We start from the raw sequence: 16,094 nt of genomic DNA, 5'->3' as shown, positions 1-16,094 counted from the left end.
GGGAAAGAGCCTCTGTAGAGGCAGTAAGAACTTTTGAAGAGGACTTTACCAATAGAAACACCAAGCTGGTGTTTCTGTCCTTTGCTATTAGAAAACAGTGTCTTTTCTTCTTTTTAACTTCAGAAATACTACTTGGTTTTGTTTTGACTGTGCAAGTATGTGTGGAGAGGGGGAAAAGGTTGGCAATAGTTTGACATCTTGTCTGTACAGATTCTAGAGATGTATGAGATTGGGTTCTTCTGAAAAATCACCATGATTACAGGCTGCACGTAAGTTTGTATAAGATTGGAACAGCATTAGTAAATCAAAGCATTTTAATTTTCATGGAATTAATTACTCCATTTCTAGTGAAATTATTTTTCAATACCATTCAAAAAATGTTTTGATACACTTATTTTTTTGGTTCTAGTCTGATACACAGATTGGTGTCTGATTAGAAAAGATATTAGAAGGGTAGCATTTCATGGCTTTCTATCACTGGAGGCTCTGTGTGGATCCTGCACCTTCAGATAGAGGAAAGTTACGGTGTGTAGTTGTATGGGGGTTTTCTGTTTTGTGGTTGGGGTTTTTTTTGGTGCATGTTTAAAGGTTATACTGTGCTCATCCACTAGGTGGTAGGCATTAAGCACCTTCTGGATGATTGTACTGCAGTGACATTTTAGTATTTTTTTTGAAAATATTTGAAGGGGTACTGAAATGGTGCTAGATGCGTTAAGTGAATTTTGTGCTTTAGCTTAACTGTGTTGATGGTCCTTTCTTGTGTTATGAGCTAGAAGATCAAAATAGTTTTCCTAAGTAGGAAAACAGAAATAAGTTTTTACCAAATATTGATGAGAACCTTGGTTGCAATTTCGTAGAGCTGAAGAGGTCGTGCTGTGCTGTTATAGAGAAACAAGTTATTTTTCCAGTGTGTCTCAGAAAAACAGGAGCTTGGTAGCTTATGCCCCTCTCTCTGAGGCTGTGTATTGCAACCTCTCTTCTGCATCCCACATCTCTTTTGACTTATGTTTTATACCTTCCAGTGAGAACTGTTGTTGACCTGAGGTACAGACAAATTCAAGCAGCTTCTGCCACAGCTGAGTCCAACTGGCTAGGACCAAAATAAACAGTTGGTGAGCTCCATGCTTTCCAAGTGATAATACTGCATTGGTTAAGAGGAAGTCCGAGAGTGTGGGCATACAAATAAGTCATTCTAAAGCAAGCCAGGGTGTGATCCTAGCAGTTGTCAGCTGTTCTGTGTTAGCTGTCTATAAGCATGTTTCCTCTGCCCCTTGCATCGTGTGTAGTAGTCATGTAGACCACTGAGCTGTCCTCATACAGTAACTTGTTAGCCTTCTGGAGCCTTCTTCTGTATCCATATGCTGGTGAAGTTGCTAATGCTTCAGGGAAGTGTGTTTAGTGTGAAAAATACATGGGTAGAAATAGGATATAACTTAAGGATTTTTTCCTTGAGGACAGTCTGATGGCATGTATGCAGATACTCTTCTGGTGTAACTAGCGCTGCTATTTTTGTGAACAGGACGTGGTATTGACTATGAAACTGTTACTGAGCACTTTTCTCAGTTCTATTACCCACTTTTGGCTGCTGTTAGACAGGCTGATTTTTTTTTTCCTCTCTCCATCAGACTGTTCCATTTGAACCTGGCTTCTCCCTTGCTGTGCCATTTTCTATCTGTGTGTATCCTGGCGTATTAAAATTGAGCTGTTCAAAAAAAGAACATGAGAAAAATCTGTTGTGCACTTGAGTGATGTATTTAGTTAGTTGTTATGTGAGGAAATTCTTATCCTTATTGCCCCAATTTGAACTTCTGCTGTATTGCATCTGTAAAGCTGGGGCCTGGTCGTGGCGCCATCGTGTGTAGTTCTAGAAAATTGGTCAAGCTCACTTCTTCACCTCCGCGGTACCTGCAGTCCTCAGCAAGGCGAGTTCGTTGCTGGCCTGTGGTGTTAGTGTCAGACAGTCTGTTTTACTTTAAGTTACATTTGGTTGCTCGTGTCACCTGTTTCAAGTGTCTGAAAGGCTCCTGACAAAGATAAAAAACTTCTCTTAAGGGGAGGAAGGAGAGAAGTGTTTTGGTGTTTTTCTGCATCCACATGATCTAGGTGTTGTTTGGGGAAAGTCTGTGGTACTTAACTCAAATGTTCTGAGATCTGAGAAAAGAGAAAATGTGAAATGCTATGCACAAGCAAACTGTCAGCAGCCTTTCGCAGGGTTTCTTTAGTCATCTTGTTTGGAGTGATGTGGGTAAGTAAAATGATGGATTTTGAAAGCTGAAGGATGCTATTCATTACAAAAACACAGGTTCATTCAGTCATATCCCACTGTTTAGGGAGAATTTGCTCTTTCAAACTACAGCAAATTGCCTGCAAACATCAATGTAGCTCTCATGTATTTTTCAGCATGGGACTTTCCACCCAGGTGCAAGGAAGGCTGCTTTCTGTCAGGATGTTGTGTCCACTGGTAATTGATACATTCCTTCCTGACCTTGCTTGTTCTTTAGGTCGTTTGACAAGTGGCCCTTTATTTAAAAGTGGTTTCTGTTTGCCCTGGGCTTTAGCCTTGATGCTTTTCCCTTACCTGTAGCACTTCAGTTTGTTTTCTAATACAAGTCAAAAGAAGGTGGACCCTGTACTTCATATACTTGCAGAATACTTGGCTTTTAGATGGAAATAGAAGTTTCCAGACTGTAAAACTGGTTTCAGAGGGCCTTTGGGCGTCAGACACACAGGTAATTGCTGTTCCATTTAGGAATCAACGTGATGAGGACGGTGCATCAGAAGAGATTTGAGTAGTGACTTTTGATGGGAGGGATCAGTTCAGAAGCATTCCTTGAGTGTCTGGCTGCTCACCTTGTTTCTTAGTACAAGTTCACTTTGTTTTCTGAATTTGAGCTATTCTATGAGGATCATTTATAAATTGAACCCCACTTTGCTCTTTATCCTGATGAGTATAACTTTAAAGTCCAATCCATAGGGAAGAAGAAAATAGAATATAAATTACTTCTTATAAGCTGGTAAGGGTTTTGTGGTGTCTTTTCCTTCCATATTTTGAAGGGAAAAATCAGACTTTATGATCTCTGTGTGAGATCCTTTTCTGCATTACATTTTCTGGTAGACATACTGCCACGAGATCTGAGAGGAAAGTGGAATATAAAATATACTTCACTGGATATAGAAAGAGGCCTTTGTAGTAGAAATAATTTTATGCCAGCAGGTAGTGCTAACTTTTTCTTTGTTAAATATCTTGATTTTTATGGGTAGTATACTGTCAGAAAATTCTTCTGGTTTGCAAACCTGTTTTTGTTTGATTCACTTCATGCACAGGAACTGTCTGCTTCTCTGGAGATGGTGTATGGTCAAGGCTCTGAAGCGGATGACTCTGAGGAGGTATTTCAACAGTTCTTTACCTGGAAGAGTCTGAAAATGAAGAAATTAATTTCCATCAGAAATGATACAGACACAGCTGTGCAAATTTTTGCTGACTGGTTCAGTGGCATATTAAAGGTAAGGTGAACAGTCAATCTTTTCTGTTGGTGAAAAAGGTGAAGTATGACACTGTTTAACTGGGCTTGTGAGGAGTAAACATTAGTAGGGACAACTACCTGTGGCAGGGCGATTGTGCATATGAGCAGTGGCACCAAATGACAGTGCCTCAGTGTAGAGGGAAAGGTAATGTGTTGAGGAACGAAGTGTTGATTTAGCTTTGTTCTTAGGGTACCTTTGCGATAAGACAGAGTTTATGCTTTCTGATGAAAGGACATCTTTTGTATAAAGATCAGTACTGTTATGCAAGTGTAACTTTTGTATGGGTGTGCTCGTGTGACTGAAATGCTTTAATTAGTCCTTTCAACTACCCTTTGGATAGAGGACTTCACATTTTGGAAGGTTCTAGTTCATAAATGCTGCTGAAAGAAATTATGAAAGATCACTGCAAAGAAGCAGCCGATCTGACTTGACGTGATCTAGGTATAGGTTGTAGACAAATGTATAATAGAATTTTTTTTTTTCCCCTCATTGAAATGCTGGGTGTGGAGAATTTATGCAAATAAATTGTCCACTTCTATTTGCATGTCCTGCAGTATTTTCTGTACTACTATTCTGATGCTGTGTCTCAGTCTAAGTAGTAGGAGGTTTGGAGCATTGAAGTTGAGTGCTTGTTATTTGTCTTAAAAGGAGATGGATGGTAGAAGTCGGTTACCATCCATTGAGTGCTGCTCGTAAAGAAAGCACAAAGTAGGGAGGTAACTTTGGCTTTCCTGTCTCTGTGCTTAGTATCTATGTTCTCGCTCAGTTTAGGGCTCTTAATCTTCCCTGTAAGAAGACTGTAAGCTGCTCGCTCTCCATTCTTGCGGGCCCAGCTTCCTTGATCTCCTTGTTGCACTCGTGTGTAAATGTTCTGAGTTTGTGTCAGCGTAACCTTCCTGCCCATGTGAATCGTACATCATCCACAAGGGTCGTGTGCTTTCATAGTGAATAGGTTTTCTGCCCCTGGGTTTCACAGTACCCAGAGCATTTACTGTGTCCAGACGCTGTTATGAATAATAGCGTTCCCTGACCTGACAGTAAATGCTGTTGAGCATCAGTGTAGGCTTGGTGCATGTCATGTGCAGTATAATGTTAATTAATATAATTACTTGCAGATGTTTATAATCATGTCAGTTATTAGAGGGGGCAAACAAATCTGCAGGTGGGTTTCTGTAATTGCTGGGTGCAATTCAGAGTGCTATTCTGCATATATGAAAGTGACTACAGTTTGTTAGTGTAGTCATGAACTTTGATTTAACTGCTTCAAATCTGAACTTTTCCACAAACAGTTCAGAGACAGAGGAAATGTACAGACTTTTGGCATGGGTAGCCAAAGCACTGGTAGGTAGACCAAGGAAGAAATTTTCATTTATCTATCTGAATGAAATTAAATTTCAGTTTTTGATATGCAGTTATTCTGTTGCAGGTTAACTTCTAGCTCCTTTTTAAAAAAAGTGTGAGCAATTGTGTAGAGCAAATGCTTCTTTGAAATGTTTTCCCTCCCCGTATTTTAAATAGGTATTCTTCTTCTTCTCTTCTGAATCCAAATTAATCTCGTGTACCATTGATCAGAATCTACAATAGGAAATTGGTCAATGACAGACAAGGAAATTTTCAAAGACTAGGCAGCTTTTTTTGAGTATGCAACTCCAGGCTTTGGGGAGCAACATACTGTTTGAAATGGCAATGTTGAAGTTTTTCTTTTTAGTTCCTTTAAGGTTAAGGCAATAAAATACATTCCACTAAAAATTGTGAAAATATGTGCTTGATAGGTAAATGGACAAGGTGAAGTTTACAGGTTTCTAGTACGACTGTGTATCTTGCATGTTAAATACAGGACCATATTTTCATTTTAGTTCTGGTTGCCAATGCAATATCTCTTTTTCTGCAGATATGAGTAACAAAACATTGTTGAAGACAATATTCAATGTAATGATAAGCCGATCTTACCGATTTTTCTCAGGCACCTTCTGTATCTTATATCTTGAAGCTAAGTTATTTCTGACTTCTGTGAAAACACTTAGTATTTCCTGATGAAATCTTTAACCTTATTTCGCACTTGATAAACTGTGAAATGGATGCCAAGATGTGTCTTTATTTCAGGTAGTACTATATAGGAATGGAAAGCCCACTCGATAGTGAAATGGCCATATTGAGCATCTTGTGTATCACTGTGTGGGCAGCACACATCTTGATTTTTGACATAAAACTCAATAGGAGAAGGATTGGGTTTCTTACTGTTTTAATTTTTGGTAAAAATAAAAATGAGATTAGTAAAACAAAACCCAATCAAGACAAGAATCAACTCTTCTTGCCTGGTGAATCTTAACTCTCTTAGCTCTAGAAATTGCTATATTGCTCAAGAGGGAGGCAGTTAAAAGTGAGATCTGACACAAATCCTGATTAGATTTCCAGTAGTACTATAACTCTTTATTTCTTGCTTGTTTTTGCTGTCTGCTTGCTAACTTCTTACTTTCAATTCCAAGGCTACTTATTTTTTTTTTCTCTTTGAAGTGTTTTGACCTGATGTCAGAAGCATCTTCAGATTTAGAGAAAGTAATTGGCAATGCGGATGAAATTCTCAAAAAGGTTGAGTTGGCTATTTGTGAAGAACTGGATACTGACTTAAATGTGAGTTCTAATCATGCCTACTGTGTCATGACTTCTGTATATTTGATTTCAGTTTAAAGCTTTTCTTAATGTTGTCAGATGAGTTCGTTGCTACAAGGCAGCATCTTTTTTTTTGTGGAAATAGTTAAAGTCACCCAGGTTGTTCCCCAGGCAGAAGATAGTATGTTTTCCAGGCAACAGACGGAGGATAGCTTTGGGTTACAGGAGCTTAGCTGTATGTATGACTGGCTTAACTAAGAAATACTGGGAAAACTGGCTCTTCCCTCTCTTTGTGCAGAGAAGCTTTCTTTGAGCTGTACTGAGTTTTGATGCTTGTGTTGAAAATACAGGTGATGAAAAGTAAGTTTCTGTTTAAAATAATGGGGTTACCTCTTTGGGTGAATGTGTATGGATAAATTTACTTTTTCCAGTCTAAGAGGTGAGTTTTTCATCACTTTAATTTTGCATGGGACAGATGTTCTTGTCTTACTGGTAATATTTTTCTGTGCTTGTGTTAGCCTTTTCCCCAGTTATTTACCTTTTCTGGTGAGTATTTCCTCCATTCTCTTTTGCTAATTCTTTGAGGTACTTGCATTGTCTCTGCGATGAGGGTTTCTACTGTGCCAGAGAATGGTCATGTCAGCAAAAGTTGAACCTGTCCTCTAATGTAACATCATACTAACAACCAACCAGTAGTTTAGTCTGCTTGTGGCTACTCTTTGTGATAGAACCAGTGACTCTCTTTTAGAAGAATGGTTGCATGCTTTAATGCTTCATACCCTTTATATCTATTTAACCGTGCTGTCCTTAAAAAAATTTCTTTCATAGTATATGGAATATGAAATTGGTCTTCCACAGAGAAGTGCCAATCAGTTTTATTCTATTGAAACTGTTGGATGAATTGTTAGCTTGCTAACTTCCCTTTTAGAATCTCTTTAAGAAGAGAGTGAAAGATCTGAGAAATTATTTTTTCCATTAACAATGGGATTTCTCAGTAAAGGTTTTACATCTTAAATGTTGGTGTGTATAAATGAGGAATGACTCTCAATCTTTAATCTCCCTCTGTGTGATTCAATCCAGGAGCCTGATGAAGCAGAGAAGGGAATAATTATGAGTGCTTACAATAAAGTTATGTATAACGTTCGTCAGGAGCAAAGTATGATCGCTGTCATACAGAACAGATACTTGGCCAGTGTTGAGGTGAGTTCTCACCTTATTTATTTCTGTCACAATGATCTATACTAGTAACTCTTTCTGAAAGAATTTCTTTTTGAAAGATGTCCCCTTATCTCTTTGTAAGGAAATTCTAGGAGTGTATTGGTGATGGGAGATTGGTTGGGTTAAAGCTTTGGGTTAAAGCGTGAGAATTGCAGTTGTGCATTAACTCAGCCAAGTCTTCATTTTGGTTAAATACAAAGACGCTTTTTGAAAAAATAAAGCAGTAGAAGCTGGAATCTCTGGATTCATTACAAGCAGTATATAACTTAAGAGGATTGAGCTTTAAGTAGAATGTTGATTTTCCAGAAGGTTGTTAATGTAATTAAAATGAAACACAATAAACCTCTTCTTCTGTGGGGAAAGATCCTGAAAAGCTGAATTCAAATAAGCTTCAGGCAGTTTCTCTAATGTACTGGACTAAAACAGATTAAAACAGAATGCTTGAACACCTGATTTATTTTTTTTTTATTTTTTTTTCCCTTTTCCTCCTAGTTCAAAAAACAGGCTGAGGAATGGCTGAATAGAAGACCCAATCTTAACAGCCTATTATCAATTAAGAAAACTGTGAAAAGCTTAAAGGCCCAGTTAAGGTGGAAGCTGGTTGAAAAGAACAACTTTGAGGAGGTATGAAAATGTTAGTGTTGGTGGTTTTGTCTGTTTTTAAAATTGGCTTAGAAACACTAATTCTGTCTATTCCGAGTAAGTGATAACTATATAGAACAGTTTGTGTTTTCTGACCTAAATTTTGCCTTTAACTGTGGAAGTTTTACAGGCTCCCGAGACCAAGCCTGAATGAGTTTGAAAAAGAAAAAAAAAAAAAAAGTTGGTACGTGGCCACTTTTCTGTTTCAGTCCCCAGCCATGGCACTGTGCTTTTAACTAAATACCTCTGGTGACGATCACTGTTCACAGCATTAACAGTTTTGTCCAGCTCTTTTTACTGTGCTGGTTGTGTGATTACTTTAAGTTTTTACTTTGTTAATAATGCGTGTACCTCCCCTTTGGTGACAGGAGTCACTGTCTCTTCTAGTTCTCAGGGTTCCCCGCTACCCCTCAGAGAAGTCCAAACAATGTAAATATTACCCCAGCTTCAGTGCTGTTTGGTAGCACATTTAATTATTCTGGTGACGCTTAAGGAAAAAAGAACCTGCATGTGTCTCTCTAAGCATTGTAAAGGGGCAGTAAACTTCCAAGAGGGATTTAAAATGAGGCACACTAATAAAACCCATTGGGAAAAGGATTCTTGAATAATGAGATGAGATGAGGAAGATGCCTCTTAGAAGAAAAAAGCGAGTGAATCATGGAACTTGACATTGCTGGTAGATGAATGATGTTGCTGTTGTGATTATATGTGATCAGCTCATTTAAAAAAAAAAAAGCTATTTGACATAGGAAACAAGTAGGCAAAGGTCTGGAATATTTGGACTGTCACAGAAATAAAGGGAACACCTTTCTTGGTGATTAGGTTTTATGGGATTCTCTTGGGTTTCTGGGAAGGAGGCTGAGTAAAATATGGATTTGAAAATATGTTCAACTCTAGAACTGTGATATGGAAGCTGTATTTTAATCCTGATATAGTAGGTTACTCTTGTTTGGTGTATTAGCAGAATGAGAATTATACACTAACTTTATTATTCCTAATGCAGTCTGATGATTACAGTGAGTTTGAAATGACAGGAATAAAAGAGGAAATAGCTCAACTGCGAAATAGGGTTCTTCAGGAAATAGCCAAGGAAAAAGAAGAATATGTAAGTATTAAACTACTTGTGCAACTAAAACAAACCTGTATGATGCACATCTGCATTTCAGTTCCTTCCGTGAGGGGGTGAGGTGAGAAAAAAATGTGAGCTGTAGTTCTCAACCTGGAAGAACTGTAGGTGACAGTGTAAGCTCAGTTGCTGAAATTTCTTGCAAGAAGGGGAACTGTTTCCTTATGACTAGGTTAAAACAGGCTTTTATTCTGAAGTCAAGGAGATGACCCTTTCTCCAAGTCCTCTATATGGAAGAAAGAATCAGAAACCATTGCCTTGTGAGTGAGTATAAGGGCACTAGGATTTGTGGTGGTGATACACCTACCTCTGCAGATGTTGCATTTATGTATAATAGTTACATTACAGCTGTGTGGGGTCTGGAGATGCATGAGATGCTGGCCTGGTCTGTGTTACTGCTTGATTTCTGTCTTCCTCCTCTTACCCATAGTGAAGTTGTTTTCCTTTGTTTAGGCCTACTAAAGCCTCTTGTAGAAAAGATGAAATGTTTTCCATGGTAGTGCATGAGCTGTTTGGGGCCTTAACACTACCCACCCTCAGAGCTTTCAAAAATCTGTCCATATTGATCTGCTGTATTCATGTTGTGTGTGGTTGTGCGTGTTCGTTTTTCTTTTTACTTTTTTTTTTTTTAAAAAAAAAAAAAAGCAAATGGCAGCCTAACTTTGATGTTGAAGGAGGTACAGTCATGGTCAATGTACATTTGAATGTTCTGGGTATGTATTGCAAATGTCAGTGTATATTTATATATGTCAGAAACTAGTGACCTGAATCTGTGGGCTTTGTTTCCTTCGTTTAGGAGAAGCTTACATATTTGGTACAGAAATGGTTCCCTGAGTTACCACTTCTTTATCCAGAAGCAGGAATTCTAAACTACATGGTAAGCAGAGATTGTGTCCAAATGCACTGTCAGTTACTGTTTTGGGCACTATCGAGGCTCTGCACCAACATGCTCTGAACAGTCTCTGTCCATTTGGGGGTCATATATCCTTAGCATTGTTTGTGGTCTTCCTCCTTCTCCCCCTCTTCTGGGGGATGTTCAAGGAAGGCATTTCATTAGCTGCCTCATCATGGCCAGCCTCTTGGTAATAGATGCTGTAACTTTTTAACATGTCCCAACTGGTTTTGAGCTTTGTTAATTTGCTTGAGGAAGACAAGGGGTGGTCAAAGCCTCTGAATCTTACCAGCTGTTAAATGCTGTGTGCTTACCCTGGATATCTGCGTGTGCATGTGCTTCAGAACTCTGGTGGACTTTTGACACACAGCCTGGAGCGAGACCTTTTGGATGCTGAGCCCATGAAGGAACTGAGCACGAAGCGACCTTTAGTGTGTTCAGAAATTCAGGGCCGGAAGGTTCTTCTAAAGGTAATGTTGGCATTGGCTTTCAGTGCTGCAGGTGAGGCCTTGGCTTGTTAACGTGTTGATTCTGAATGAACTCTGCTGTTCCTTTCATATCCTTGTGTTTAACAGCCCTTTTTCTGATGACAGATTTTTTTGTCAGGGTCTGTAGAACAGGAAGCATTGTTTTCCTTCTGGATTGCTTCTATATTGCTTACTGATTTTTTTTTCACTTCTTTTGAGGACTGCTGTAGTGAACAGTGATTCCCCTTTACTGTCTGTTCTTTCTGGTATCTGGTGGGCCTTTTTTCCTGTTCATTAGTCCTGTCTCTTTGCAGATGCTGTTTTGTCTTCCTGATCATTTCACTGAGAAATGTCAAGAACTGCTGCTTTTCCCTTGTTCTGCTTCTCTACCAATCTGCTAGTGACTGGGAAACCGGAGGATGTAGTATTATGAGAGGCATAGTTGTAAATATTCTTCCTTTTGACTTGGCTTATTTAAATTTCAAATTAGAGACATACTCCCTGTTTTGATGGTACAGACTTTCTAAGAGTTAATAAGAAAATATGGGAACAGTCTATGACAGTTGGAAATGAGTTTTATGTTAAGTGGAAAAGGAAGTTATTTGATGGTATCTAACAATATGCATTTCTTTAATTAAAAAAAAAAGTTTAATTCAATAATGTTGCAGGTATTAGGAGTAATAGCTTGCCTATCTGTTTTGTTTTTAAGGGATACTCTGTAGATGTAAGCTCAGAAGCCAAAGTGATAGAAAGAGTTGCCAAATATCACAGAGCCTGGGATCAGCGGAAGGAGAAATCTGGATTATTACAATTGTTGTTTCTTCTTTTCTGCAAGGCAAGATTCAAATTGATGATTTCTGGTTTAAGCTGAAAGACTTGCAGTTGCACCTTTTTTAAGCTTTAACATATCTTAAGTTGGAGCATCGAATAAAAAAAAAAAATGTATTTCTGAGTTTAGATAAACGGTCCACTTATTAAACATAATGAATTGATTTGTCACACATCTAGCGCATGTTAAATTTCCCAATGTTCCTGATATTTGAAACAATCTATTTTTCCTTCTCTTTTTTGTTGTTGTTGAAGTCTGATCCTTTGGTATATTTAATGGTCCCGTACTACCCAGGAGCAAGTCTGGGAGCTTTACAGGCTGATACACCTTTAACTTTAGAAGTAAGTATAACTACTTAGACTATCAGCATTTGATTTTGTATGTTTTTGAACTGAACTCTCACTGTTTTGCTGTATCTTATGGTGCTGATAGTGTTTCACCAGCGTACTTCCTCTGGTAGTTGATAGTGACTGTACAGAGTTGCACAGGATAGCTTGACTGGCATTCTTAGCATTGGTCAGGCAGTAGTTTATAACTTTCTAAAAGATATTTTGCTTAGAGACACTTTTCTTTTACTGAAATTAATGCCTCAGCTATATTACTAGTACATTTTAAAAGTACCGGAGTTCAACATATGGGGGGTTGGACTAGATGATCTCCAGAGGTCCCTTCCAACCCTCACGATTCTGTGATTCTGTGATACTACATGTTCGGTGGCAGGCATTTCTGTATTGAAGTTTTAGAGGACTCTCGTATGTGTAATTTTTTTTTTTTTTTCCCTCTCCTTCCTCAATTCATCCCCCTCCTTTTTCTTTCCCTCCTCCCCACACAGTGTATAGGCTGTTTGGATAGTCATCCCTTCTCAAAGAAGCAGTAGCTAGAAGCCAATGTGGTCTTTTCTCTAGTTCCGTTTGATGACTTGGTCCAAGTCAGCAAACAGAAGCACCTACTTTATAAGGTCTAAGTTGGATGGTTTTTGGGTTGTTTTTTTTTTTTTGCCACCGTATTTTTTCATGTTAGTGATTTGTTAATTGGTGACTGCATTTTTTTTTTTTTTTTTTTTCCTGCCTGGCTGTGCAAGTCATAATAATCTTCCTGGGAATTAACCAATACTGAGAGAGCTGGGGCTGTTCAGCCTGGAGAAGAGAAGGCTCCAGGGAGACCTTACTGCAGCCTCCAGTACCTAAAGGGCTGGGGAAGGACTTTTTACTAGGGCATGTAGCGATAGGATGAGGGGGAATGGCTTCGAACTGGAAGAGGGCAGGTTTAGATTAAACATTAGGAAGAAGTTTTTCACTTTAAGGGCGGTAAGGTGCTGGAACAGGTTGCCCAGAGAAGTTGTTGAGGCCCCATCCCTGGAGGTGTTCAAGGCCAGGCTGGATGTGGCCTTGGGCAACCTGGTCTAGTGGGAGGTGGCCCTGTGTATGGTAGGGAGGTTGGAACTCAATGATCTTAAAGGTCCTTTCCAACCTAAACCATTCTATGATTCTATGAATGAAATGGAATAGGCATGAAATTTGAATGTGTACAAGGCTTAAAAAAAAGTCTTAGTTCTGGATAGAAACTTCCTTGATATCGTGCTTTGTTTTTTCCTTTTCTGTCTTTGTAATAAACACCCAAATTAAATCATTAGGAAGCATTAAAAGTGATGAAAGGAGTGGCCCAAGGTCTACAAACATTGCATGGAGCTAATCTGGTACATGGATCTCTGCATGGAAATAATGTTTTTGCTGTGAATCGAAAACAAGGAATCGTTGGAGACTTTGATTTCACAAAATCAGAGGTAAAAAAAAATCCTTTAGTGACTTTTGGTCAGAATCATGTATCAAAACAGACAACTGTGTGTGCAGTTTAAAAGATTTATTGATAAACATTGGGCTTAGACTCCTGTTTCGTATTCTGAACAGGGTTGGGCAGTTTGATTCTTGTTAAAATTTTTGTAAACACAATCTAATCTTGGAGGGGAAAAAAAGAATTACTGAGTGTAGGCTCTGGTTAAGCAAAACAGCGGAACAAAAACGATAGAGAAGTTGCAGTAGTTGTTTGTTGCCTCTCTGTCTTGTATTTTAATGGTAATCAGCATCATCAGAGGTGAGAGTAAGAACTCATGTTTGAAGAAGGGCAAGTCAAGCTCATATGAACTCTTTGCCTTTCTATTTGATAGGTAGTGGGGTTTTAGTATGTGTTTTAATCTGTCACGGTATTTGGTAAATTAACAGGATTTAACATGAATTTCATAGTTGTTTTGGGGGAAAATCTAGTATTTTTTAAGAACACAAGCTACTTTCTTATTGTTCATTGTGTTTACACAGCAAAGTCTCCAATAATGGCCTCTCTTTTGTAGTCACCTTTTGGCTTTCTAGACTCGAGTTGTTTGAGCTAAAACATTTTTGTGCTAGAGGTCTGCTTCGTGCTTAGTTCTGGTATGGAGTAAAATACACCATCCCCATTCTTCTATTACAGTTACAGACGATAAATGTGTCACGTTATCTCTTTTTTTTCCTTTATGCACCACTTTTTTTGATCAGTAAAGGAGGATTTCACATTTCAGACTGGGTCAGCACAGAACTCAATGGTAAAGTTGCCTGACATATTAAAAGGGAGAGGGAGATACATCTGCTTCAATGTGCTGTTGGTCTTGCTTGAAATTACAGGCATAATTTTTTTTTCTCCATAGGAACAGCGTGCTGCTGCAAACACTATGGTTGTCAGTACCTTGAGCTTAGTTTCTCCTGAACTGAAAATGGGACAGCCAGCTTCTCCAGCCTCTGACATGTATGCTTATGGCTGCCTTCTGTTCTGGGTACGTTATATGTTATGGCTTGTGGAGAGTTTCTAGCAGTATTACGGAACTGTAGCAGGCTTATAAAGAGCAATAAACGTTATCTCCAAGTTCTGCTTTGAACTATTTTTGCGAAATAAGTGTTTGTATTTTTAACTGAGCAGTAAGCGTGGAACGAATAGGAGTTACGATTTTGGGCAGAAGACAGTGCATTTTTCTGTAAAATATACGATGTAATTTGTACAGCAGTATGAACAAAAAATACTTTTTTTTCCTCATGCTGTAGATTTTCAGTTCTTACTGCACTTCCTGTTTGTTCCTTGTGAGCCTTTTCTTCTTTTTTTGTGACCTTGCCCCTGACGAATTACCCAAATCAAAAGAGAGGGAAGAGGAAGGCAAAGATGAGACAGTCATATATTTTGTTGCTGTCAATAGTGCTTAGATAAGTGTTTTGTTTCTTAGTGCGTGTTATGCCAGGGAGGAGAAAGCAATCTACTTTCCTGTGTTAGGTGGTATGTTGTACAACATCCCCTCCATCTCCTTTTTGTCTTCTCGTGCTGTATTGCTGGCTCCCCACCTTATGGTGTCAGTGCTGCGTGTTCTAAATGGGAAAACTACAAATTTCTGACTTGAAAAGCCACAAGCTACCCAGCAAGTGCTGATGTTCGCAGGCAGTGATTTTGCATGAATGCTGGATATATTGGAGCTGGTTCACTGAGTACCAGTTGGAGCTCCAAGGTACATGGGTGTCTTAGTGGGAAATGGTGTGGTAGTGCCATCAGCTGCACAGTGGTGGCTTCAGTAATCCCTTCTGTGCTGTAGCATCTTAAAAGCACTTCCTAAAAGAGAAATAAACTGCAAGTTGATAGGTAGCCACTGTCAGTTACCTGTGCTGAGGAGATTAAGCCGGTTCATATAAAATTCACTCTTCATTCTGTTTTATTCCCAATTTAGGAAGCAACTGCTTAAAAATAAGTAATTTTTCTACTGAAGCAGATGAACTAAAGTGTAGCTTAATATCGTAGATGTTTATAATTAATGTGGTACAATTTAGTTAGAACACTTTCAGTACTGCTACTCAGATCTACAGCCGTTCTAGAAAAAATTTTTTGTTATCTCAGTTAAAAAAAAAAAAAAACAAACAAAAAAACAAACAAAGACAGTTTTACACATGGCTGGCTCTCCTTGAAGGGAATATCTGGGATGCAGCAAAGACTGGCATTCTTATGAAACGTCATCCAAGTTTGCCAGCTGAATTTCAGACTAATCCACATGTAACTGATCTTCAAATGGGGCTTAGTGTTGTATTGATCATTTGATGGAAAATTCTACATCAAGTGTCAGTATTATGTTCAACAGTTGCCAGTTTCGTGTTGGGCATTTGAAATTGTGTTCTCCCTCATTAAACAGCAGTGCCACTTCTAAAATAGAGGCAGCGGTTTTCCGAGTTTTCTGCTGATCTGCGTCACGAGCCCAGCACTGACACTGACACGCTTTCTTTTGCTATGTAGTTGTTCAGAATAGAGGCATTTTTGGCTTAACCTGCAGGCAGGGTTTTGAAAAATGCTGTATTTGGGAATGGTTCTAAGCAATAGGAAAGACTGGGGAAATTTTACTTTGTATATGGGTACAGGGTTCACGTTTGTTAGAGTGCACTTTTACCCCTCAGCATTTCTTAAAGAGGATTATATAATTAAAGGTACAGCTTGGGTGTGGACTTTGAGTCATATTTTTAAAAGTCTGTTTCTTTTGACCTCTAAAAGTTTCTTCTGATACTAAATTTTTCCCCTTGTTTCTGTGGTAAAGGGAACTTGAACCCCTTGCATGTTTTACCTTGCTGTGAAACTAGGAAAAAAGCCTTTCGCTACCATTTTCCCATAACAATCCATTTTCACTTGAAACCTGGAGTCGTCTTGACTGATACTTGGTTTTGTTAAACTGAAGGGAAAAATATCCGCCAGTGTTACGCCTTATGTATCTTTTCATTTACAGCTTTGTGTTCA

The 16,094-nt window shown here is 38.6% G+C and overlaps 1 protein-coding gene across 1 annotated transcript in view; it reads left to right on the top strand.

The window, feature by feature from the left end:
• The window catches only part of STK31 (serine/threonine kinase 31), a 38,494-nt gene that overhangs the window by 17,629 nt on the left and 4,771 nt on the right, over nt 1-16,094 (top strand). The window contains exons 11-21 of the mRNA XM_009879572.1: nt 3,325-3,504; nt 6,040-6,156; nt 7,216-7,335; nt 7,846-7,977; nt 8,999-9,100; nt 9,918-9,998; nt 10,358-10,483; nt 11,190-11,315; nt 11,564-11,650; nt 12,943-13,092; nt 13,987-14,112. Of these exons, the coding sequence (XP_009877874.1) occupies nt 3,325-3,504; nt 6,040-6,156; nt 7,216-7,335; nt 7,846-7,977; nt 8,999-9,100; nt 9,918-9,998; nt 10,358-10,483; nt 11,190-11,315; nt 11,564-11,650; nt 12,943-13,092; nt 13,987-14,112 (1,347 nt within the window). The remainder of the gene's footprint in view (nt 1-3,324; nt 3,505-6,039; nt 6,157-7,215; nt 7,336-7,845; nt 7,978-8,998; nt 9,101-9,917; nt 9,999-10,357; nt 10,484-11,189; nt 11,316-11,563; nt 11,651-12,942; nt 13,093-13,986; nt 14,113-16,094) is intronic.

Source organism: Charadrius vociferus, unplaced genomic scaffold, assembly GCF_000708025.1.
Source record: "Charadrius vociferus isolate BGI_N301 unplaced genomic scaffold, ASM70802v2 scaffold262, whole genome shotgun sequence".
NCBI classification, from domain to species: Eukaryota; Metazoa; Chordata; class Aves; order Charadriiformes; family Charadriidae; genus Charadrius; species Charadrius vociferus.
Note: the sequence above shows the minus strand (reverse complement) of the source record. Positions and strands in the feature narration are given on the sequence as shown.